This window comes from Astyanax mexicanus, chromosome 12 (genome assembly GCF_023375975.1).
Source record: "Astyanax mexicanus isolate ESR-SI-001 chromosome 12, AstMex3_surface, whole genome shotgun sequence".
Taxonomy (NCBI): Eukaryota; Metazoa; Chordata; class Actinopteri; order Characiformes; family Acestrorhamphidae; genus Astyanax; species Astyanax mexicanus.
In genome coordinates this window covers 9163557-9180660 of record NC_064419.1, presented here as the reverse complement: position 1 = coordinate 9180660, position 17104 = coordinate 9163557, and the positions used below count along the sequence as shown (strand labels likewise).

At 38.7% G+C, this 17104-nt stretch overlaps 1 protein-coding gene across 1 annotated transcript in view; it reads left to right on the top strand.

Annotated features, from left to right (window-relative positions):
* The window catches only part of xpr1a (xenotropic and polytropic retrovirus receptor 1a), a 111089-nt gene that overhangs the window by 74089 nt on the left and 19896 nt on the right, over positions 1–17104 (top strand). The window contains exons 4-11 of the mRNA XM_049485783.1: positions 2979–3199; positions 3962–4111; positions 5090–5173; positions 5277–5358; positions 6682–6869; positions 7768–7947; positions 13469–13637; positions 16291–16485. Of these exons, the coding sequence (XP_049341740.1) occupies positions 2979–3199; positions 3962–4111; positions 5090–5173; positions 5277–5358; positions 6682–6869; positions 7768–7947; positions 13469–13637; positions 16291–16485 (1269 nt within the window). The remainder of the gene's footprint in view (positions 1–2978; positions 3200–3961; positions 4112–5089; positions 5174–5276; positions 5359–6681; positions 6870–7767; positions 7948–13468; positions 13638–16290; positions 16486–17104) is intronic.

Below are 17104 nucleotides of genomic sequence, written 5' to 3'. Positions count from 1 at the left end.
AAGTGTGTCAAGTGCATAAGTGTGTGTGTGTGTGTGTGCTACATAATCAGCTCGCCCACACTCTGTAACTGTCAGCAGTTTGAGATTCCTAAAAGGGGTCAGTGACCTTCTCGGTGTGAATTCTGTGGGCAGAGACAGTCACTCCGCTGAAATATAGAGTTTTATTTTTACCTGCTGTATCTACACACTGAATCACTGCCTCAGCTGCAGACCATAATATTCATCAATTTCACTGCCCAGGTATTTTTACACACACACACACACACACACACACACACACATATATATATAAACAAATATCGTCAAAAAGTTGCATCCAGAAGGCCTGAGGTCCTGCAACCAGTGGCCCTACTTTATCTGAGTGCACACTTCGGTGTCCTATTCCGACAGGACAATGCTTGTCCACATACACATACGAGCTTGTCTTGAAGACAATGATGCTATGCTTTGGCCTGGTGCTTTACCAGACCTATCCGTGTTTGAAAATGTGTGGAAAGCAATCGCATGCACGATCAACACTCCACCCCTACTGCAAAACCTGCAGGAACTGTCTGAGTATATTGATGCTGCATTGGATGGGTTTTCACCGGACACCATTAGGAACCTTTACAACTTTATGCTAAGATGTCTGGCATGTTGCCAGTTATATCAGTCTAAATTTGTTATCATTTATTGTTCTTGGTGACTTTTATTTTCCATCTGAATAGCTTCACAATCCCACTCTTCCTTCTTGGTGCAAATATTTCTTTGATGATGAGTGTAAATATAGAAATGGCTCTCTGTGTGTTTCATTTAGTTGTCTTACTTAATCAGATTTAAAGAAATAAGTAAATAACTGCACAAAATATCTTTTAAAAATCGTCATCACAATGTGCACATGTGCACAATAGTCACATCTCAGGACGTGCGATGTCACTTAAGGCAATTAAATCAAACACATTATGTTGCAATGTTTTGATTATTGACACAAAAAGTAGATACACAGCGCTGTCTCTGTGTCTGTGTAAGTGACAGGCTGCTGCTGCCTGAGAATCTTGTGGGGGAGTGCGAGGGGTAGCAGAAGTAAACACGAGGTTATCACATGGCCTTCATCTCCATGGTTGGGCACATGCTTGTAAACGCACGTGTTGAAAGCTGTGCACCTCAGTCCAGCACAGTTTTAGGCAGATATTTCCAGTTACAGCTGAATTCAGGCTTTTAATATATATATATATATATATATATATATATATATATATATATATATATATATATATATATATATATAGCCGAAAAAAAAAGAACATTTGCAATGTAAAATTTTCCCGATATCGTGCAGCCCTATTAAATACTGACAAAAACTTAGCCTAGATGTAAACCACTGCGTGCAGTTCTGACTCATTGGGCCCTATTGTACACCCTGCACTCGAAGCATCGCAAAGCTCTTTGCTATCTTACACCCCGTCACAAAGAGCAGCGCTGTTAAGACACGAACGTGCCTGCCTCCTTAAGGCAATGGCAAGTGACCCAATAAGTGGCTTAATTCATGTTACCCCTATTAAGAGAATTAGTACATACATGCCTTTTGCGCAAGCCATATTTTTGATGCTCTCATGATACCAAAGACACACCAACACACCCTAAATCCCGCTGCACCATCTGCAATTGACCGGTGTGCTATAGATTGCTCAAATAGGGCCCTGGGTCTTGCTATGAAAGGTTCCTGCCCTATAAAAAGGCTCTCATGGGCTTCTTTTGGGTAGTGTACCTCTTAGTGAGAGATCATTGACTGCTAGAAGTGCCTCTAGATGCCCACAAAAACATTTTTCCCAGTTGATAGACATTAAGAGGGGGGTTGTTTCGATGAATTGCCCATCTTCTAGGCTGTTGCTCAGCCAGCCACAGTCATCTTCATTTGCAGTGGTGTCTTAGACAAGAAATCTGGACTGCTGAAGTCTGGAATGGACTTATTTTTAGTGACAAATCCAGGTTTTGTTTAAAATCAGACGATGGCCTGCTTTAAATATGGAAGCCTTATGGTGAACGCTTCAATCCTGCCTTTGCTGTAGAGCGACACACTGCCACACTGCTGGTGTGATGATCTGGGAATCCATTGTATAGAGCAGTCAGTCACCTCTAGTAGTGATATGAGGGACACAAACAGCTCATATGTTAGAAATCCTGTGGTCACCTCTTAAGGCAGGGCTTCAAACTGGCATTTTTCTGCAGGATAATGCTCACCCACACTCAGCAAGGGTTTCCCAGTAATGTCTCTACCAGATTAAAACACTTAAATCTACCAGATTTATTACCAATCAGGTATTTGTGGGACCTCCTAGGATCAGGAACCTGCAGTGATGGACAAAGAACCCTGGCGAATATCCTTTTCTCTCCAGTTTCTCTCCAGTTTCTCCCCTGGGTCAGACAAGTGGGCACTAGTGGGGACGGGGGGGGGTCACTACAGTGGGTAACATACTGCTCGGTTTCACACGTCTGCTGAACTCAACACCTCCATCTACTTCCTGTGAAACAGATACGTGTGTTTACCCCCTCACACACACACACACACACACACACACACACACACACACACATACACAGCACCTCTGGATGGTCTTCCAGGAAAGCCGTGTCTATATCCGGAACTCTCTCTGACTCACCGCAGAGACTCACGCCAGTATTGAGTCCATTTTTTTAGTACTTCTCTTGCTGGCCACTTTATTTGAAACACCTTATGATAATGATATATGTTTTTTCTATTTTAATCTAATATTGATTCTTTTTTTTTTTGTTTGTTTGTTTTTGATTTTATTGTGATTTTAATTCTGATTTGATACTATTTTGTTCTGATTTAATTCTAGCTCCTGACTTGGATTCTGTTTTGATTTTAAAACTGATTTAAATATGATTTGTTTTCTGATTCTGATTTAGAGTCTAACCTGATGTTGATATTGATTGTGATTTTGATTGTGTGTGTGTGTGTGTGTGTGTGTGTGTAGAAAAGTTAGCTGAGGCTCAGAGGCGCTTTGCGACGCTGCAGAATGAGCTGCAGTCGTCGCTGGACGCTCAGAGGGAGAGTAACGCCCCGGGACTGAGGAACCGGCGGAAGACGGTGTTCCCCCTGACCCACGAGGAACGCAACAAACACCGGAACATCAAAGACCTGAAACTGGCCTTCAGCGAGTTCTACCTCAGCCTCATCCTCCTGCAGAACTACCAGGCTAGTCTAACCACACCTCCCTCTACCTCTCTTTCTCTCTCTCTCTCTCTCTCTCTCTCTCTCTCTCTGTTCCACTCTCTCTCTCTCTCTCTCTCTCTCTCTCTCTCTCTCACTCTTTACCTCTCTCTCACTCTGTCTCTCTCTTTCTCTCTCTCTCTCTCTTTACCACTCTCTCACTCTACCTATCTCTCTCACTCTACTTCTCTCTCTCTCTCTCTCTCTCTTTCACTTCACCACTGTCTCTCTTTACCAAACTCTCTCTACCACTCTCTTACTCTACCCCTCTATCACTCTCTCTCTTTCTCTCTCTACTGCTCTACCATTCTCTCACTCTACTTCTCTTCCACTCTAACGCTCTCTACCACTCTCTCTGTCTGTACCTCTTTCTCTCTCTGTCTGTACCATTCTTTCACTTTCTCCCTCTCTCTCTCTCACTCACTCTCTTTAACTTTTTTCTCTTTACCACTCTCTCTCTAACACTCTCTTACTCTACTTTTCTACCACTCTTTCACTCTATCTTTCTACTACTTTCTCTCTTTCTCTCTCTACTGCTCTACCACTCTCTCTCTACCACGCTCTATCTCTCCCTCTACCACTTTCTCTATTTCTCTCTCTACCATCTACCCCTCTCTCACCCTGTTTCTCTACCACTCTCTCACTCTATCTCTCTTCCACTCTCTCTTTCTCTCTCTACCACTCTTTGTCTTTCTCTTATTAAATAATGTCTGAAACTGTTTCCTGTCTCTGCTCCTCCTCCTCCAGAATCTGAACTTTACCGGTTTCCGGAAGATTCTGAAGAAGCATGATAAGATCCTGGAGACATCGCGTGGTGCAGACTGGAGGGTGGCGCATGTGGAGGTGGCTCCATTCTACACCTGCAAGAAGATCACCCAGCTCATCTCAGAGACCGAGGTACAGATATCCCATAAACCATCGCTCTTTAACTCTTTAATGTGTGGGTGTTTGATTTTAAAATTACATTTAAATGTACATTTTAAACTTTTACTTGTGTAAGTGTTGAACGTTTAGTTGTGTGAGTGTTTAACTTTTAGTTATGTGAGTGTTTAACTTTTACTTGTGTGGCTGTTTTACTTTTACTTCTGTGGGTGTTTAGCTTTTACTTGTGTGGGTGTTTAACCTTTACATATGCGGGTATTTTACTTTTACTTGTGTGGGTGTTTAACTTTTACTCATGTGAGTGTTTAACATTTCCTTGTGTGAGTGTTAAACTTTTAGTTGTGTGAGTGTTGAACTTTTAGTTGTGTGAGCGTTTAACTTTTACTTGTGTGGGTGTTTAACTTGTACATGTGTGGGTGTTTAACTTTTACTTGTGTGGGTATTTAACTTTTACTTCTGTGGGTGTTTAACTTTTACATGTGTAGGTGTTTAACTTTTACTTGTGTGGGTATTTAACTTTTACATGTGTGGGTGTTTAACTTTAACTCGTGTGAGTGTTTAACTTTTACTTGTGTGGGTGTTTAACTTTTACTTGGTTGAGTGTTTAACTTTTACTTGTGTGAGTGTTTAACTTGTACTTGTGTGAGTGTTTAACTTTTACTTGTTTGAGTGCTTAACTTTGACTTCTGTGGGTATTTAACTTTTACTTCTGTGGCTGTTTAACTTTTACTTCTGTGGCTGTTTAACTTTTACATGTGTGGGTGTTTAACTTTAACTCGTGTGAGTGTTTAACTTTTACATATGTGGGTGTTTAACTTTTACATGTGTGGGTGTTTAACTTTTACTTGTGTGGGTGTTTAACTTTTACTTGTGTGGGTGTTTAACTTTTACATGTGTGGGTGTTTAACTTTTACATGTGTGGGTGTTTAACTTTTACTTGTGTGGGTGTTTAATGTTTAAATGTGCGGATATTTAACTCTTTAATCTGTGTAGACGCTGGTGACAACAGAACTGGAGGGAGGCGATCGGCAGCGAGCGATGAAGAGGCTGCGGGTACCACCTTTAGGAGCGGCACAGGTACACAAACACTCATACACACCTACACAAACACTTATACACACCCCCCCCCACACACACACTTATCTCCATTAATATGTAATGGTGTGTGTTTACCCCTCAGCCTGCTCCAGCGTGGACAACGTTCCGAGTTGGGCTGTACTGCGGAGTCTTCATCGTGCTGGTCGTCTCCTTCATCCTCACTGGTACTATCATATATACATATACAACATACATATACTATATGGACAAAAATATAGGGACATCTGCATATTCATTGTTTTTTATCTGAAATCGAGGATATTAAAAAAAGAGTTTATCCTGCTTTTCTTGGAGTAGCTGTCTCTACTGTCAGAGAAGCCTTTCTACTAGACTTTAAAACATCATTGTGGGGCTTCAATTGATCACCTCCCAAACTCATCCCAACCAAGTATTGAATGGTGTTCCATCATTCCAGAGAACACAGTTCTTCCACTGCTCCACGGCTCAATACTGAGGGCTTCATTCCACTCTAGCCCACACCTAGCATTAGGCATGGTTCCAATCGCTTCATGTTTCTTTATCTGATCTTGCTGCTTCTGCATCAGCAGCCGGAGTCAGAGAGAGCACAGTTGGTCAAGCTCTCTCAGGGTGGTTCGGTGGCTCTTGCACCCTTAATCACCCCTATAATAGCCGGGGATCTGACCCTTTTCCCCCCCCGAGTGCATTGTGATGCTGCATCATTGGTAGCCGTTGACAAAAAGAGGCGGAGTCTGACTTCACATTTATTGGAGGAGGCGTGTGTTTGTCCTCACCCTTTTCATAGTAGTTCAGCAGATTTTTTTTTTTTCAAATTTCCAAACATTTAACCCATAAGGAATGTACAGCTCTGGAAAAAAACACTGCAGTTTCTGAATCAGTTTCTCTGATTTTGCTATTTATAGGTTTATGTTTGAGTAAAATGAACACTGTTGTTTTATTCTATAAACTACAGCCAACATTTCTCCCAAATTTCAAATAAAAGTATTGTAATTTAGAGCATTTATTTGCTGAAAATGAGAAATGGCTGAAATAACAAAAAAGATGCAGAGCTTTCAGACCTCAAATAATGAAAACAAAACAAGTTAATATTCATAAAGTTTTAAGAGTTAGGAATCAATATTTGGTTTTAATCACAGTTTTCATGCAACTTGGCGTGTTCTCCTCCACCAGTCTTACACACTGCTTTTGGATAACTTTATCCCTTTACTCCTGGTGCAAAAATTCAAGCAGTTCAGTTTGGTTTGATGGCTTATGATCATCACCATCTTCCTCTTGATTATATTATAGAGGTTTTCAATTTGATAAAATCAAAGAAACTCATCATTTTTAAGTGGGTTCTTTTTTTTTTCCAGAGCTGTAAATTAAATTATTAATGATGTTTAGCTTTGCTCTAGACTTTAGTCCATGTTTATAGACAGTGTGTTTTGTACAGTAACCTAATACTAATGTACTAGTGTAATAATATTAATATTAATTTTAATATTAATCGCCTGCTGTTAATCCTCCAGGTGCTGTTTTCTACCATGATAAGAACATCTGGCCGATGGTGCGGATGTACCGTGGCAGCTTCCTGCTGATCCAGTTCCTCTTCCTGCTGGGTATTAACACATACGGCTGGAGGCAGGCCGGCGTCAACCACGTCCTCATATTCGAACTGAACCCCCGCAACAACCTGTCCCACCAACACCTGTTCGAGGTACACACACACATACACACACATACACTGATTTTACACTACTGGTACGCTATTAGACTTAAATAATCTAATCTGCTAACTCACTTTTTATATTCTGGGCTAAACCTTGTAGCAGGAGCAGTTTTAGAATAAATAAAACTGATTATCTTAAAAAAGTCAACAGCAGGAAATGAGAGTGATCGTGTAAAATGGCTACATCAATGCAATTTTAAAAGACCAGAGAGAGTTATCTGCCCCACCCACCCCTCCACAGACCTGAAGCTCACTCGGGTTGCCAGGGTAAGGACACTCAAGGATATAAAAAAAAATGATAAGGGTGCCCATACTTTTGCACCGGTCAAATTTTGATTTAATGCATATTGCACATTTTCTGTTAGTACAATAAACCTCATTTCAATCCTGAAATATTACTGTGTCCATCAGTTATTAGATATATCAAACTGAAATGTCTGTAGCAAACACCCAAATATTTAGAACTAAAAATGATTGAGATTAGTAGGGGTGCCCAAACTTTTTCATATGACTGTAACTAGCTAACTAGCTTCCATGACTGCAGCTTCGCTGTTGTTTTTAAACCTGGCAACCTCGGGGGTGGAGTAACTGTTGGGGAATGAGTCACAGGCCACACCCTCACAGATATCTCTCACCTACTGCACAGTTCTAGTAAGAAAATACTATCTTAAGCTCTGCTACGAAGAGATGACAGGTCTTGAATTTTGTCATGTTTCCTTCATATCTGATAACCTATCCAGATCATTTTATCATGTACAACTAAAAATAGAATCCTGAATGGTCCTGAATGGTTAGTAACTTGTTTTAGTCTGAATTAAGTTAGAGTGTTTGCATGTGGTAGTTTTAGGCCTATTAAATCTATGTTTCTCTCTCTTTCTCTCTGCAGATTGCTGGATTTCTGGGGGTTCTCTGGTGTATCAGTATACTGTCATGTCTGTACGCTGATGCCACAGGGCTGCCCATGCAGGCTAACCCACTGATCCTGTACGGCCTCATGCTGCTGTTCCTCATTAACCCCTTCAAAACCGCGTACTACAAATCCCGCTTCTGGCTCCTCAAACTGCTGGTGAGTTTACTCGCTTACTCCAAATGTACAGCGCCATTTCTGGTAATAGGTGGCTGTTGCTGTGTTTGGGTGTTCATTGGATGGTTATGTTTATATTACATGGTTATAAGCAATAAAATCTGCAGGATATCCCACAACAAAGACATAGGGCCCTGTTGTACACCCTGTGCAAGGTGGTCTGAAAGTGAGGTGTGTTCAGGTAAATTTCTGGCATGTTTATATTTTGGCACCGGAAAACACAGGAGCTCCACTGACTGAAATAAACCCAGACAACAGTCAATCATCTGAGTCCATTTCTATATACCCACACACACACCTGCTGTAGAACGAAAACCAGACAATTAACAGAATAAAGAATAAAATAACATTAATGTTCTCTTAAATGAGCTGCTGGTGTATCTTCACAGTGTGAACACGCAGGTCAGCATTCTCTGCTGAGACACGCAAAAGCTCCACACTGTTAAGATACGAATGCGCCAAAGTCAGTCAGAGCTCACCTGCCTCTTAAAGGGAATGACAAGTGAGACACTGATTGGTTTGTTTCACATTGTGACCAAAACACACCCATGATTAATTAAGATAATTAGTTCATGGCTTTTACGCGTTTTGAGCTTCACAAGGCATTGTTTTTGCACCCTCACGATACGATAAGACATGCCCTAAATGCAACTGCGTGATGTGCAGTTGACCGGTGTTCTATAGGTTGCTTAAAAAGGGCCCTCTGTCTGACTTTTTCTTTTCTTTTTGGCTCATGATTTGGCTCAAATGATTTGGTTTACTCTTTATTTATTTATTTTATGTATTTTTTTAGTTCTGTACTGAACTGTAATAGTATATCTGATATCAGTTAGATCAGTTCGAACTCCTAAACTGATGTGCATGTGCAAAATCTTGCATCTTTTCCAAGATTAATTAGAGATATGAATTTACAATGCTTTTACAGTATAGAATGATTGAAAAAAATGCATACTTTTTCTTGCTTCACGTGTTCTTGCATTTAGACATAAAAGGCCGAGTGGTCCAGCGGCCTAAAGCGCTGCCACTATGAGCGGGAGGTCGCAGGTTCGAACCCCCGCTCATGCAGCTTTACCATCAAGCTGCCGGCGCTCAGAGGGAGCAAAATTGGCCCTGCTCCCTCCGGGTGGGTAGATGGTGCTCTCTCCCCACATCACTTCTAGGGTGATGTCTGCAGCACAGGGCGTCTGTGAGCTGATGTATCGGAGCCGAGCAATGCTGCCTCATCAGCAGCTGCTCGAAAAGAAGCGGTGGCTGGCTTCACATGTATCGAAGGAAGCATGTGTTAGTCTTCACCCTCCTGGTGTGTTGGGGCATCACTAGTGATAGGGGGTGTCCTAATGAGTGGGTTGGGTAATTGGCCGTGTAGAAATAAAATGATAATAAAATAAATAAATTAAAAAAGACATAAAAGCTACAGTCCAGTTCCTTTAAAAATTCACCTTTAGTGAGTAGAATAAAAAAGTGTACTATGTTATAAGAAGATATTGTGCAGTAACTACATCTCTTAGGGGTAGGCGATATGCAAAATATTAAACAATATGAATTTTTTTATTAAGTTTTGGAGTGTACCAACAAAATTAGGAGAAACGTGAAAGATTTTAGTAAATCTCACATCTTGTAAACTTGTGTATTATCAGATTAAAGGTGATGTTGAGGATTCCTGTGTTTTTGATGATGCTGATAGTGGACCATCAGAGCTAATACTGTTTTCTTTAGGAACTATTTTCTTCTCCACTACACCCTGCAGCAAATATCCTTCCACCATTTTGATGATATGTGTTTAAAAAAAAGATTTTTATAAGGGTATTTATACATTTTTTATATCTCTGTTCACCAGCACTGTTCACTATTTTGACTGGGTAAGATTATCTAGAACCGAGTGTTTTACACCAAACCCATTCTAAACCTGATTGAACATAATAAGCATTATTTAATTACACAAAATAAAAAATGGGTTCCCATTCAACTGGTTTGAAGCTGATGTGTGGATGATGTATTTGGATGGTGTGTGTGTGTGTGTGTGTGTGTGTGTGTGTGTGTGTGCGCATGTGTGTTTTGATGGCTCTATTCCAGTAATGATTGCACAGTCACAGCTGTCATGTCCACGGAGATGGGGCTGCATTCTATTACCACACACACACACACACACACATGGGCACACACACACACACGCGGGTATATTGGGGTACAGAGAGCAGGCGGTGTGTGTGATCAGACACTGCTGTGCATGCAGTCTGATCATTCATGTTTCATTAGCTTTATAAGCCTTTGATCGAAAGCTAATTATAATCTACAGTCCGCAGGAGCGTATTTCTACCCTTTACAGGACCTGTGGGTCAAACAGCACCAAACACAATAAACACCTGAACGCCACAGATTAATAAATAAAACACTTCCCCAAATAAAATCCCCAAATAAAATACTTTTGTTTAGATTCTTTACCTTTTTTACCGTCATCATCATCATCATCATCATCATCATCATCATCATCCCATCATCTTCATCTCATCATCATCATCATCATCATCATTCTGTAGCTGTAAAAGCTCTTCACAGAAGTTTATTACTCTCAGTGTTTATGATGTCTGACACACTGTTCTACAAATCTGTAAAATATTTTAACGGATCACTCAAGCGTGGAGCTTTGATCGGTTTTGTGTGTGTGTGTGTGTGTGTGTGTGTGTGTGTGTGTGTTGGATTGAATCTGTGTGTGTACTAAAGCAGGAGTGAATAAGTGTGTATTTGCTGGCCTTTGCGCAGTGTGTACCTGCAGCAGGTGAGCTGCTAGAAAACTATTAATCGCTGTGCAGAAATCTGGAAAATGTCAGCCATGCCCTGCAGGCATGCTCACACACACACACACACTCACACACACACACACTCTCACACACACACACACACACACACACAGACACATTCTTACACACACAAAAAGCCAGTACACAGTACATCAATAGAGTTCACAGAGTGCGAATACACACGGTTTATTCCACTGAGCCTCAGCTACTGCACATGACTGCACACGTCTCTTATAATCTATAATAAAAAACAAATAAATAGTAAATAAATTATAATATTCATTATACTTTCATTGCAATAAAATGTATAAAAAATAATAAAGTTTTGCATCATTTTAACCCACAGGCTTTGTGATGTCTCAAAAACAAACAAATTTAAACACATTAATTTATGCAATTTGAAGCAGCAGTCCCTAACCTATTTTTTAAATCTTTTTCTTCTTGATATTCTTTCTTAAAACATAATAGTCTGGTAGGTCTGTTAGATGCTATTATTGTAACCGCTCTCTACATTTTGACAGTATTTCACAAATAAACAAAATAAAAAATATATATATATATACCCAAAAACACAGTAATAAATTAATCTATTTATTTACATTAACATGCATTAAAAGTACTCTTTCTCATGCTGTTTAAAAAATAAAAAACATATATTTATTAAAAAAAATAATCATAATTTATGCTCATCTGATTTTGTACTCGTCTTTTATATTTTAGGGAAAAACAGAGAGTTTCTTTCTAATGTACTCTGATTACAGAGAGATTGCATAGAAGTATAATATCTAATTTTATGGTCTTATTTATGTTTATACAGGTTTGATATTTAATTTTATTGTTGAAACTTTTGTAGTGTAATATGTTGTCATGTTCCTCCTCAATTTCTTTAAAAAATGCTCTTAAATTCACCTTGCATGCATATGTATGTCTAAATTGGTTTTTGAAGGTTATTTTTACAAAATAAATTGGTTTACTGGTACATAAATGGTTGTTTTTTATTCTATCAAAGTGTCGCAACGTAATCACCATGAGAAAATGTGGGTCCTGGTCTGAGACCAGTTGAAAAAACCCTGCTTTGTGCATTTTCACCTTCTCGCCAGAGAGACCTTCAAATCCACAAAACCTATGAATTGTTGCTGGACGTATTTTAATGAATACAGGGCAGCCAATCAGAACCAGAAGGAGAGTCCTTAAGGCATTATCATGCTTAAATTATTGCAACTAAATCAAAGTGGAAATAAATATGGAAAATCTGCACAAAGCATGTTGTTGAACTCTATTACTTGAGGGAAAAATATGAATATTAGGAAAATTAACATTATTTAATAAATATATATTTGCTGATAATAAAAGCAGTCTTCATATAATAATATGGCAAATCTCTCTTTAAAATCTGACCTATAATTTAATATTATGTTTATATTGTATTACATAAGTATTCATGTAACAAAAACACACAACAATATATTTATATATAATAATATACTAATGCATTATTATCATTTGTCTGTAAACTAATATAGACCTAAGATTGTTTTACACAAAATCATGTTGCAGTTATATATTATATTAATGTAATTGCACATTATGGGATATGTTTGTATGTATATAGATATGTAATGTAATATTGCATGTTACTGTAATATATCATTTTGTGTGTATGATTTGATTTCAGTCAATAAAAATGTCTTGTTTAATGTACTGCAGGTTATTTAGCAGTAATTGTCGTTTCACATTAGAAGTTAATTATTGGTAGCGTATACAGGATGCTGTATTTACTTAATTAAACCTTAATCAATATCAGGGCTGTAAGCTTCAGTAAGCAGCGGTAACTAAAGATTGATTTCTGACTGTACTCAGTCTTAGCTCAGCAATACACACACACACACACTCACACACACACACACACATGCACACAATAGAGATATTATCTATTCATAAATGCTTTTAATGCATACCAGTGTGTGTTAACACGCCCTTTAGAATCTACTGCAGATCATCAGATAATGGGAAAACTCAGAGTTTACATGAGTCAGGCAATAATGGGGTTTTTACTTTGCAATCTGCACACAGATATAAACCCACAAAATAAGTAAAAATATAAACACCTCTTTTTTTTAACACATCAAGACAAAATATAAACATGAATCATATGTGCTGTATTACAAATTATTGATAAAATGACCTGTACTTATAAGCATGGTTCTGAATGACATGAAAATAGACCTGTGTCTACATACTTTTGCCATATATAGTATTGACCACATAATGTAGTGATATTACATTTTGGAAATAATACACTTTAAAATAAGACTACCTTTATAAAGGGTTTATAAATGGTTTACAATTAGTTTATTAATGGTTACTAATTAGGTTGTAAATGGCTTTAAAAATCATTATTAATCAGTTATAACACATACGTAGAAAGGGCGAATATGACCTGTTGTTTGTCAAATAGTGAACCCACAGCCATCTATATTGTTGCCCTTTCTACGTATGTGTTATAACTGATTATTAATTATTTGTAAGGCATTTACAACCTAATTAGTAACCATTAATAAACTAATTTAAAACCATTTGTAAACCCTTTATAAAGGTAGACTTATTTTAAAGTGGTACCAAATTTTGTATATAGAGTAACAATTGTGGGTACCTTGTGTGTGTGTGTTTGCTGGTGTCTGATTGTGTGTGTGCTCTATCTGCAGTTTCGTGTTTTCACGGCTCCGTTCCACCGAGTGGAGTTTGCAGATTTCTGGCTGGCGGATCAGCTGAACTCGCTGGTGATTGTTCTGATGGATCTGGAGTATCTGGTGTGCTACTACAGTATGGAGCTGCAGTGGACCGAAGTGGATGGACTGCTGCCCCACAGCCAAGGTACTGCTACTGACCACTAAACTGGACCCTACTCCCTTTCCTTCATAAAGGAGGACAAAAAATACCATGATAGTAATATAATACAGGAAATTGACAAATCCTGCACCTAACAGCTGGGGTTATGCATAGGGCTCAGCCAGGATCTACTACTCACTCAACTAACAACAATAGCAAAACCACCACAATCTGATACTGGCTCGACAAGAATCCAGAAGCACAGCCTAACACTATGTTCATGGTCCATTGCCTCAACTGCCAAGTAACAGACCTACCAAAAAATAACCTATGAACAAACAGAATCCCTCCTTAATCTAAGCTCACTTCCTTTAACTATGGCAACAACACACTTACCTAAGCACAATCACACACAATAAATCACATTATAAGTTGCGTGAGCAGAACACAGCAACCACTACCATCCGATACTGGCTCGACAAGAATCCAGAAGCATAGCGAACTATGTTCATGGTCCGTGCCTCAACTGCCAAGTACTCAGACGTCTACAAAAACTCATGAGACAAATTATGACAAGAGCAGGACCACACCAATCCCCTTCATCCAAACTCTAACACAAACTTCAGTGCAAGCTCTTCTCAGGGGTCATCAGGCAGGCACCTTCCTTCTTCAGTGTTTCGCTGAATTAAAATCAATATGTCTTTATGCCACTTTTGTAATTTTGATTAAGAATAATAAATTGTAATAAATTATATATATATATAATATATATATAATATTCTGGTGCACAAAAGAACGATTTTATGTTTTATTTTATTTTTTTCACTTTTAAAGCATTTTATCGTTCTTAAAACATTTTAATTTTGTATGACTCTGAGTCCAGTCCCATAACTGCCTCTTTGTCCAGCATCTTTAGAACTATGTATCTATTGCTAACTAGTCTTGTAAGCTTGCTAGCTAGTTTTGCAAATTACAAATAGATTTGATCTAATGGTTTATGATAGAGGACAAAAATTACATACTTTCTCCCACAGTGATCATGAATAAATTGCGCACACACATTTTTCTGGTAAAAAATCTGTGTAAAATACTCTGCTTAAGGGGTGACATATAAGATATAGTCTGTGTGCTATACGTAGCTTTTTTTTAAATACGGTAAACATGCACACTACAGTCTGATATACTGAAGAGCTAGCGCTGGGGTTAGCGGCTAATTCTAATGATGCTTCAGCAGTGCTAGCCGGGGTTAGCAGCACGCTTCAGGCCGATAATAATCACCTCATAACGACAAAAGAGCTAGCGCTTAACGCTGTTAACGGCTAATGCTAATACTGCTCCAGTCTCGAGTCTCGATTCTGGTGAACTAAACTAAAACTCCTGTATAATGCTACACTTCAGCCGGAGTGGCTTTTTTTTTTTGCTCCTTACAACCTGACTGGTAGAATTAATATAAGGTACACCTGATTTTAAGGTGTCTTAATTGGCTCTGGAGCCGACAGTGCACCATGGGACAAGAAGCACCGTGTCCTACCTGTTGCCCCTCCTACCTGTGCCCTCCGCATTCACACACATGCTGCATTTACTGTTTAGTTTCTGCATGTCCATAGCAACAGTTGCCACAATATAGAAAATCTAGATTGTTTATAGTGTTGCTTCTCTGTAATCTATATAACCAGTGAACTGACCCTAAATGCACACTAACCTCAGATTATACAACACTGTACAATAACTATTATTGGATATGTACATTTAATAGAATATAAGGAGCTATTGTGTTTTATTTATATACAACAATCCTCCAGCACATACTGTAAACACAAAATATCTCATATTGCTCATTAAGAGGATGTTAATACTCTTAGGAATATTAATACTATTTTTATATATGTTTAATGTTAATTTAAGTTGTTTAGACCAGGGGTGTCCAAACTACGGCCCACGGGCCATTTGCGGCCCGTTTCCTTTTTTATAGCGGCCCGCGAGGTATTTTAGAAATAGAATGAAAGTTGTCCCGCTGTTAAGCAGGTTTTTATAATGTGAGATTCAAAGTTTAAGGCTAGGTGTCAGGAACGGGCCAAAGAGTCTAAAAGCGCAGAGAGTGCGCATTTCTAGCGCAGAAAAAGGGGGAAAGAGTCTAAAAGCGGAGAGAGTGCGCATTTCTAGCGCAGAAAATCGGGCAAAGAGTCTAAAAGTTGTCATAATTAAGGAGTTTAATATTAAGATAAAATTAAACATCAATTTGAAAAATCTTAGTTTACACAACACTGTCAAAGATAAAGATAATAAGTCAAGTAAAATGGTGTGTAAATGAAATAATCAGGAAAAAAGTATTATTTAAAGTGGTATATTTCATTATTTGTTTGAGTGTGGCCCGTGACTTCAAATATATTCTTCCTTCTGGCCCCCAACAAAAAAAGTTTGGACACCCCTGGTTTAGACTGTCTGTAAAGTTAACAGTGTCTAATCTAAAGCTAAAAAAAATGAATTATCTGCCAAGGTGACTTCAGTAGATAAAATTAAAGGACTGTAAAGGACAGCTTTACTTATTTTAACTGATTTTATCTGCTGAAATGATCTTATTTCAGATAACCAAATCAAACAAATCTTACAGCAGCTTCATAATGAGCAAATTAAATAAATATCAGATATGCTGACTAAATTTAACATGATATACTGAGCTGTTGTATCTGTGCTGCAGGTGATGGGAAGTGCCACACGTACTCGTACGGGCTGCGGGCCATCATCCAGTGTTTACCTGCCTGGCTGCGGTTCGTGCAGTGTCTCAGGCGCTACCGAGATACCAAGCGAGCCTTTCCTCACCTGGTGAATGCTGGGAAATACTCCACCACCTTCTTTGTGGTAGCGTTTGCAGCTCTCTACAGCACTCACAAAGGTAAGAGCTACAGGTGTGCTTACACACCTTACACACACACACCTATATATACACTTAATTACAAATCTGACATACAAATCTGTGCATGTTTAACACAGATTAGTACACTGAGTTATTGATTACACACCTTAAATATTTACAGTACACCTAAGATACACTGTTGCCATAGATTACAGATCACACACCATAATTACACACCATAAATACAGTTTACCTACTGTACACTACCGGTCAAAATTTTTAGAACACCCTTATTGTTTAGTAGTCTAGTAGAAGTAGTGCTGTATCACCCAGACTAACTGTTTTTTTTTCTCATCTTATTAATGACTTTAAGCTGAGTTACATTACATTACATTTGGCAGACAAAAGTAATAGAAGTTAAGATAAACCATTTTTAGATAGGGCTTAAAGGAGGTCAAAGGGAAATAAAGGGATAGAGGAGTGAAGGAGGGGAAGAAGGGAATGAGGTTAGAAGTAGTTAGTGTGTTAGAGGTGTTAGGAGAGTAAGTGCTCTTTGAAGAGCTCTGTCTTCAGGAGTTTATTAAAGATAGTGAGAGATTCTCCTGATCTGGTAGTGGAAGGTAGTTTGCTCCACCATTGGGGAACTCTGTATGAGTTA